The 9,756-nt window shown below is 35.4% G+C and overlaps 1 protein-coding gene across 5 annotated transcripts in view; it reads right to left on the bottom strand.

Moving 5' to 3' along the window:
• Dmtf1 (cyclin D binding myb like transcription factor 1) overlaps window positions 1–9,756 on the bottom strand; it is a 54,430-nt gene that overhangs the window by 8,904 nt on the left and 35,770 nt on the right. For all 5 annotated transcript variants that reach the window (XM_008822477.3, XM_008822480.3, XM_008822481.3 and 2 more), the window contains 5 exons: window positions 7,078–7,235; window positions 5,652–5,684; window positions 4,621–4,730; window positions 2,228–2,456; window positions 879–1,030 (listed from right to left, as the gene is read on the bottom strand). In XM_008822477.3, coding sequence (XP_008820699.1) covers window positions 879–1,030; window positions 2,228–2,456; window positions 4,621–4,730; window positions 5,652–5,684; window positions 7,078–7,235 — 682 coding nt within the window. The remainder of the gene's footprint in view (window positions 1–878; window positions 1,031–2,227; window positions 2,457–4,620; window positions 4,731–5,651; window positions 5,685–7,077; window positions 7,236–9,756) is intronic.

The following is a 9,756-nucleotide window of genomic DNA, read 5'->3' as shown; positions in this document are numbered from 1 at the left end:
TGAGATGGGGTCTCCCTGTAGCCCCAGCTGTCCTGGAACTCACTATGTAGACCAGGCTGGCCTTGAACTCACAGAGATCCGCCTGTCTCTGCCTCCCGAGTGCTGGGATTAAAGGCATGTGCCACCACGCCCGGAGGCCCCTCTCTTTTATTTGGGAGGGGGGTGGGGTCTTACCCTCTAGCCCAGGCTGGTATTCAGCTGTATTGATCTACCTGCCTTTGTTTCCTCATTCCTGAGATTACAGGTGTGTCCATTTTTTGCTCTTTTGCTTATAATAAACTACATTAATCCTCTGTAACTGGGAGCTTAATTTTTTACAAATTAACATTTTCAAGTGACAGTTTCTCAGCATTAATTTTCCTTTGAAAAACTGAAAGTTGGAGTGTTATACTAAGGGAAATGAACGTGCTAACCCAAATTAAAAGGACTAAATAACAGTTCAGAATCTAAATGAAAAATAGGCAATGAAATGACAAGGGTGTACTTGAGGCAAATCCAGGTTAAGATCATGTACATACAAAATTAGAAGTCCACACTTGTTCTACAAACATGGTAACACAGGGTTTCCCCTAAATAACAAACTTAGCTAAGATATCTGAAATTGTACAGCTCATAAAAGTTTATTTAAAGTTAACTTTTGAGAAGACTTGCTAAATGAAACCATGTAAAATTCACTTCCTGTTCATAGTTTATATGTAAATGTGTTTTCACCTTATAGGTTTGGGGAATTACAAATCACACAAACACTTCCCTTGAGAAGACAAGACAACTATTCAAATCAGCTATGGTATCTCTTAGATACCTGAGGCAAAGAACTTCCAAACTATCTCTTAAGGAGTAATGCAGTAAAGAGAAGGGAGGAGCAAGTAGTACATTACCAGGAAATGAAACATCCTTATGGTTTGCAATTTGCCTTTTGATGGTCCACCATTTACTTCGAAGCCACTGTGGTGAACGGACACTGCTCCATCCCTCAGCTAACAGATCCCAGTTTATGTCATTTTCATCAGCTACATCAAGCTCTGCTATCCTAAAGGTTACAAAATAAGCTTGTTAGATCTTAAATTTATTTTTCTATCAGAATCCTTTTCTTACTACAGGACAGCACCAACAATAAAGGGAACTGTAGGTTATGCCAATGAGGTGCTACTATTAAAGGGAAAGGATTCCAATAGTGCAGATAAACTTGAGCCTAGGGCTAAGAACTGCCATCAACAACAGCCTTTAAAGGTGTAACCAGTGTGCTGAACTGTAAATGGTTACAACCAGTTGGAGTACAGTAAAGGAAAGGGAGCAGGCTGAAGATTACAACCAGAGAAAAGAACAGGTGTAGTTGTACAGTGCTGCAGTGTTTTGGAGTTTGGTTGTAAGTAAGTTATTTCTGGGCTCTGAGCTTTTCCTTTATTTATTTCTGTAGTACCAGCTGACCTAACACTTGCTATGTAGTGCAGGCTGGCCTTGAACTCACAGAGATTCTCCTGCCTCTGCTGGGATTAAAGGCGTGTACCACCATGAGAGCGGTTCCATTTATAAAGAAATTAAGTGTTTAGAGACTAGCCATTTATATAGATGACTTCGTTGGGAAAAACATTAAAAACAAAATTCTAAACAAAATGATTAAAAAAAAAACAAAAACAAAATACCCAGCCAAACCGACAGTACAACTCAATTTAGGGTTTTAGAAGTCTATTCATTTCTAGCTTTCACCATCACAATGACAGCATGGAGAAGCATACCTCTTAAGTTCAATGTTTTGAAGATTCTCTTACTGATAAAGTTCCCCTCTCCCATTATCATAAAGCTGTTCTGGATTTGGGCCAAGTGCATTTGATTTGATTGAATCTGAAGGGGTAGTAACTAGACAGGGTCCTTCTTCACACAGTAGCAAGGATTGAAGGGCATGGAGACTGAAAAGACCTGTTACTCTAAGCATGTCCCCTTTGGCTAGGACTGAGGCATGCTGGTTGGACAATGGAGAGGCTGCCACACCTGTTCTATGCACAGAGAGGATTCAGTCTCCATGCCTTCAACCTGGTACTTTGCTCAGGCACTAAACCCACTAAAAAGGAAAAAACAAACAAAAATGAACTCCATATGAACTCTAGGATGCTGAACAGTGAGTGGCTCTCTATGGAGAGGATTCTTTTCAGACATAGGAAACCCAAAGAGGAAAGTCAGTGAAGACATCTACAATACTTAAGTTTATGGAAAGATTTGGAACACAAACCTTAGGATGAGATTGATTTCATCCTCCTTGGTCCACTCAGTACCTCCACTCTGTTTCCAGTTCAGGTAGTTGAGCCATTTAGATCGACACTGCTTTTCTGAGCGGGTACCCACTCTTTCAGCCACGGCTGCCCAAGACACACCCTGTGTGACTATGTCACCTGGCTCCGTGCTTGTTAATTCATGAACCACCTCTGCAAGTCTCTTTTCTTCTTCTTCTGTCCATTTCCCTGAAAAGGAAATCATCCAGACTACCACTGCTAACTTCTCAACTGTTAAAGATCTGATCAGCCCTCTACTTCTGAGTATGAATGGGAAATGTGCAGTAGTACTGAGTTTATTTCTGACTAGCACTCAGCTAGGAAACCACATATACCTACTAGGACAATTACATTTTACTGATTTTTTTTTTTTAAGAACAGAAAATTTACTGAAAACCTAATTCATGCTAAGTCCTATATAAACAGCAAAGTAGGAAGTGCTTCATTCATGGCTTGATGGAGAGAGAAACTAATACTCTTTCTCCTTTTATCAGCAAAAATGGAAAAAGAGGCTGATATTTATTTATTATTTAATTTTATGTGTATGAGTGTTTTGCTTGGATGTATGTAAGTGTATACCCATGTCACGCAGTGCCTTCGAAGATCAGAAGAGGGGGTCGGATCCCCCGAAACTGGAGTTCTAGATGGTTGTTAGCTGACATGTGGGTGCTGAGAATCAAATCTGGGTTCTCTGCAAGAGCAGACAGTGCTCTTAACCACTGAGCCATCTCTCTAGTCAAGGCTGCTATTTAAAAGAATGAACGATGAGGAGCAAGTGGAATAACACCTATGTGCTCATCTACTTTAGTAAAAACTAGGTTCATATCAGTTTTGCACTATCTCACTGAGATGACATAAGTAAATTCTGACACTAACATTTGTACACATTTCACCCGTTAAGATCTAATGTTTCCTCTGTGAGTTCGAGGCCAGCCTAGTCTGCATGGCAAGTTCAGGCTAGCTGGGGCAATAGGGAGACCCTGTTTCAAAAAGACCAGGAAAAAAAAAAAAAAAAAAAAAAGATATAATGTTTCAACTTTTTTATGTAATGAAGCTTAAACAGAAAAATAAGGAACTTAAAAAAAAAAAACAGTACTCTTTACTTATGATTTTAATTAAGTTACTAGTAGCTAAAAACTTCTAGGAAATTTCAGTCTCTGTGCTAGAGGAATTCATTCATAGAAGAACTATTTACTAAATGTTTATATGCAACACTCTAGAGAACATTGACGGATTCAAGATAAAGCTACTCTCCTATTATAACATGGTAAGAAAGAAGGAAATCGTCTGTGACTGTGTTGTCTTTGGCAGTTTGAGAAACTCATCAAAAGTCAGGTTACAAGATGAAAAGGAAGCTGGCAAATCAATCTCTTAGGCCACAATGGGTGAATGGTAGTGTCCTCCCAAAACATGTTACCAAAAGGAGCTCTGTACACTCACAGCATTGCTCATGAACCTCTGGAGCTTTTTGCTGAATTTGAAGTTTCCTACTTCATTCATCAAACCAGCCACACCAAGGAATGACACCAAGGTTAAATTTATGTTCACTGTCTTACAGGCAATAACATGATAGTGGACTAGGTAAGGACAGGACAGCTTGATTTCACTTTAGTAGGGTAAGGGATAAAGAAAAATAGTCTAGAAGCTGAAGCTAAATTAGAAAACTTGCACAATTATTGTGACTCCTATGGGAACCTTAGAACTAAGAGATCTGTAAGAGCAATCTTTAACTTCTTTATTTTACAGAGGAAAGCGAGGCTAAGAAAATTAAATGACAGTGGCAGAGAATTTGTAGAGACTACTGTTGGTGACAAATATTAGGCTGAACATTTATCAGTACATTTGTATTAAGAGGCACGTGTAATTGGGCCCAGGCATTGAAATACCAATAATCATAAATTTATTTTATGGAAAAGTGTAATTCAAGTTTGAGATACAAATCTCTAAAACATACACTAGTTTTTCCCAATTTGGGGACTTTCTTGCAATGGAAGTTTTTTGTTAATATAAGCCAATAAGCTGTTGTTGCTATAAGTGCAGTTAGGCCTACATTAAAATTACTTCTTGTATATAAGCCTTAATGCTTTCCTAAGTAGGGCAGTTTTCAAGTGATATAAAAGTCAAACATGCCAGACCTAAATCCTTTAATGTCCTTATGAACAATGTGACTTTATAAGTACAAAAATCAGTTGGATTTATCTACTAAACTAAGCTGAAAAAAAACCAAAACCAAAACCCACACTAGGAAATGATTCACCTTGAAGGAAGGGGAATGGCATACATCTATTTCCCAGATGAAAAGGCAGAAGGAGCACACATAGTCATGGAAAGCCACCAAGAGCGCTCACAGTACCTGTGTTGCAGGTATCCTTCATCAGTCGGCACCGATCTTTGACAGAAGATGCACTTCTTCCTAGGGCCGCCCCTATTGTTGCCCAGTCATTGCCATGCTTTATCCGGAGCCTAAAACAAGAGTCTGCCAATCAGCATTTGGTTCAACTGTTTGCTCCCTTTTAATTTCATCATTTATTCTTCATTCTTCTTCTTCCCATTTGACTGGTTTGGAAGTTGTGGGCAGCAATACTTTGAGAGCCAAAGTTTGAAAGTGTGGCCTTTTATTGGGGTCCACAGTTGTCTGTGGGTGAAAAAAAAAACAGGCAGCAATTGCCCTTTTCCTGGGTCAGAGAAGAAATAAATAATTTGGATATGTGTTCAAAAAAAAAAAAGATCAAGTTCCCCTCCGGTTACTGACACAATCTCCCAGGCAACCCCAGAGTTTTCCCTTTTGAGTATATTCCTAACAAGCTCTTCTTTAGACATCTAAAAAAGTTTCACAGATAACTATCCTACACAGGGTCTACCTTCAGTTTTTCAGACACATAGAGTCCATTAAATCATACTTTCTAGCCTTAAGAAAATGAAACAAAATTATGTTTCCTGAGATTCAAGAGCCTTCACAAGGTAGTCAACCCAGATATTTGGGGAAACATTTATTAAGTGACTATTTTTTTTTCCAAGTCTTGTAGCAAAACCCTGGTTTTGATGTTGGTATATAGATTTCCTAAATTTAGTGTTTAGGCCACTGAAAATTTAATTTAGTTTCTCCATTTAATCACTTTTTGGAACCCCGTATTAGTGGTCTCAGGAAGCATTTAGTGACTAGCAACAGGAGGCTAATTTGTGTGCTACGTATAGCTACTGTATATAAGTCTGGATATAATCTCTTTTAGTCATGCTTTTAACAGCCAGATGAAATTATACCAGTGTGCCAAAAATCCCAATTTTTAAATTTAAAGATTTAAAAACAAGAAAACAAACAAAAATACCAAACAAAACATACCCCAACACACCCCAACTATAATGAAAACAAAACTGAAAACTTACTCCTTGAGCTTCTCAATTTCTTCAGGAGTATATCTAGAAATTCAAAAACAATTTAAAAAGTCAGTTAAAATACATAATGCTAAAAACCTTAATAAAACCCAAAATTTCCTAACAGTATGTCATTTAGCATGGGTGATATTTTTAAAGTATTTTAAAGTGTGGTGTTTTTATTTGTCTTTTTGAGACAGGGTCTCCTTGTAGCCCCAGCTGTCCTGGAACTCACTATGTAGAGCAGGCTGGCCTTGAACTCACAGAGATCTGCCTGCCTCTGCCTCCCAAGTTTAAAGTGAGTTCTTAAAAGTTAAAATCATTGCTTCCAAATGAGCTCTTAAAAAGAAAAAACCATAGTAATTACTTTTAGTACAGATATATACTATATATTTTTCTCAAGGAAATCCAAGATTTAAAATATTTATGTCTTATGTTGACTAACCTCCTTTATTTCAAAATTAGGTTTAGGAACTCTTGAAATTATAACTGTTCCAACAGACTTACAGATAACCTTGTATGGTAGTGAAAGAGAAAGACCCAAGAAAAATTTAAGGCACCGAAAAAAATTAAAATTTTCTGCTTTTCCTCTACACCTTGGACACACACTTGCTCTTTATTTCTATATAGCCAATGTAATATTTTATAAATACACAAATATCCATTTATTTGAAAATTATGTAAGGCTGGGTACTTTTTAACCACTTGTACTATATGGAAGGTTTCTGAAGTTAGTTAAGTCATTTATTCTTGAACAAAAAATTTCTCTTTTTTTCTACCATTATAAAACATAATCTAATTCCCTGCAGTTTTCAAATGTACTCTTACTAATCTGCTGAGGTATACAGGCAAACTAGCACTGGTAGCTTAGCAGTGTCTTATCAAGTCATACTAATGCCACCTAGGAGTCCAAAGAAAGAGTAAAAATACGTCAGTAATACCACATAATCATTGCATTGAAGGATCTTAATGGTACGTTTCCAAAAATGCTACCTTTAACAGAAATCTATTCATTGTTTCCAGATTTCTAGGTATTTTCCACTCTAGCTTTATTTTTTAAAATAAATGAAGTCCCTGACCTAGTATGCTATATTCTAAAATCAAATAGGAAAATAAAATGTTGACAGTGAATTTGGAGTTCTTTTAACATTTCCTACATCTTTAACCACTCCTGATTTTAATGTTACTTTACTACAAAGCAGTCTTTAATATATTAAATCTTCAATTAACTTATAAGGTAGTTCAGATTCTACTTTCTAAAAAAAGGCTTTTTAAAGAAGTTTTATTACATACTTAACTAAGACTTGCAGAATAAAATTAATAATTCATAGCTGCCTTCACTTCAGGTCTTAATTATTAACTCTAAAAAATAAAATGACAGTTTCTTAACTGTTTCCCCTAGTTACATGAAAACATGCAGCATTCCAAGTTTTCATACTTTCCCACATGGTTTCTGTCATCATACATGCGAAGCACTCTTCTATAAACTGCAAACAAAGGCCGGTTCAGACCCCATGCTATAGTCCTGTAGAAATCTTTTCTTTCGTCTTTTGACATCTCAAAGATGATTTCTGTAGCATCTTTTATTCCGCGTGCCTAAATGGGTTACATTTCTTTGATTTAGGGATTTCTGGTATAATGCATGTGGATACACTATGCTTTTAAATGTGTTTTAATGTTAAAGGTTAGCAATGACATTTAGAAAAAGAACATATTGCTAATAAGCCTTTAAACTTTAAATAAGCTTTAAAATGTTGCAGTAAGAAAATGATTCTTAATTGCACTAAAAATAATTCAATTTCTGTTTTCACTTAAAAATTATAAAATTTAGAAATAAATCTGAATAAGTAGAGAAAATTATGAGAACAAAATTAACCAGCAATCAAACACACCAAGATAAATCTAAGAATAAAAAAATTGAAACAAACTTCTGGCAAAGACAGGCACAAATAATATTAGAAATGAAAAAAAAATGGGGTTTAAGTAGAGGTGCTACAAAGACTAAACAACAAATGAATATATGAACAATTTTAAGACAAATTTGAATTCACATAAAATGACCAAAAGCCTAAAAAAGGTTAACTTACCAAAACAGACTCTGGAAAAGATAGAAAGTCAACTAGACACATACCAAAAACACTTTTTTAAATCTACTACTAATTTTTGCACAATTAAAGTAGCAGGTCCAGGTGATATTACGAAATCAGTCCTACCAAATCTTCAAAGAAAAACAGCTGTGATCTTAAAAGATTCTAGAGTAAATAATAAAAGAGTGATAATTCTGTTTTAATTCTATCAGGCTAGCATAACTTCAATAGCAAAACCAAATAAGGATAGTTTCAGAAAATAATTTTTGGGCAAAGCTTAAAGTTCAGTCATTAATAAAGATTTTGAAATTCCACTATTTTAGCAAATGGAACCCAGAAATGTATAAAAAACTTATTACACCAATGCAATACAGTAAGTCAATCCCAAGAATAAAGCTTGTATCTATTTTAGAATAATCATTAATCTGATTACTCAAATCAGCAGACTGACAGAAAAAAAGGTCAAATTTCAAAGTATGGAGAAAACATTCATAAATGAAAAACTCTTAGTGATTAAACTCTTCAGTGAATTAGTATTAGTTGATGATCTGATAAAAGAATGCATCAAAAGTACAGACTTGACTCATTTGTAGAAAAGGTTATACATATAGATACTTATAAATCTAGGAAAGAAACCTCAAACCATTATATCAAGCTACTAAATACAAAGTTGATCAATCAAAAGGAAGACAAACAAAATAAACAAACAACCAAAAAACTATAAAGGTGTTCATTTCATAAATTCTTGTACAGAGTCAAAGTAATTCCAATAAAAATCCCATCAGGATTTCATTCTACAAACATTCTAAATTTTGAAGAGAAGAAGGCTAATATTAGCTAAGATAGTCACAAAGGGACTCGCCCTGCCAGACACTGTGACATCTGAAGGTAGTGTCATACTGGTGTAGCTAAGAACAAAAAGAAGCTAGAACAAGCTAGGAAGCCTATGGAGAAGAGTATATGGACGCTTGTTTTAGGACCCTATTTTGGACTTGGCAAAAAGACTTACATACCACACATAATGCTGAGGCAATTATCTACACAGAAAAAGAACTGAAGCCCTATCTTACATCTGTGGGGGTATGTAGGGGGTTGTGTGTCAACATTAAAGGCAAAATTATAAAACTTGAGTAAGGCAATATGAAAATATTTTCATATCTGAGATGGGAAGATATCTTAAACAAGCATACAAAACATTAAAAGTAAAAACATAATAAAACTGATACTGAAATTAAGAATTCTTGCCCATCAAATGATACCCAAAGAGAAAGGCAGGCCACTAAATTTTGACAAGATACCTATAAACAAATGATCACCAAATCCTTTGTATACAGCATATATTATGCACATCTAAGAGGAAAAAACTACATAAGAAAATTGGTAGAAAACACAAAAAGGAATTATAAAAAAAAAAGGCTAATAAGCATATTACACTTAAACTAAGAAAACTCAAACAACCATTTCCTATGTAATGGATAACCTGAAATATATTTGTACAATGAAATATAGACAAGCTAAATGACAGGGGATGGAGAGCAAAAACCACAATATTGAGCAAAAGAAGCAATTTACAAAATATCATCTTTTTATATAAATGTCAAAACCAGGTAAAATTACAGTGGTATAAATCTTCTAAAATTTTTAGTCTTTCTCCTAATATTCATTTATAGTTTTTGTGTTACAAGCAATTAAACCCCAGTATTTATAGAGCATGAGTGCACATATACACATGCATGTGTGTATGTTTGCAGTGTGTGCTGCATGGTGGTGGGAGATGACAACAGTGAGAGAAAACTTTTTGTCCCCCTTCCCACTTTTGCTTGTCCTTTTTCCTTTTGTCCAAAATTGGAATATATGATTTTTGTTTTTTAAAGACAAATTCGCTCTATGTAGCCTGACTGGCCTGGAACTTGCTATGTACAACAGGCTGGCCTCAAACTCACAGGGGAATCCCTGTCTCTGCTAAGGTATGCACCACCATACTCAGAAGGCTATATGATGCTTAACCCATGAGAATTTTCTACTGTTTA

This window comes from Nannospalax galili, unplaced genomic scaffold (assembly GCF_000622305.1).
Source record: "Nannospalax galili isolate Female #2095 unplaced genomic scaffold, S.galili_v1.0 scaffold85, whole genome shotgun sequence".
NCBI classification, from domain to species: Eukaryota; Metazoa; Chordata; class Mammalia; order Rodentia; family Spalacidae; genus Nannospalax; species Nannospalax galili.
This window is presented reverse-complemented; position numbering and strand designations above follow the sequence as displayed.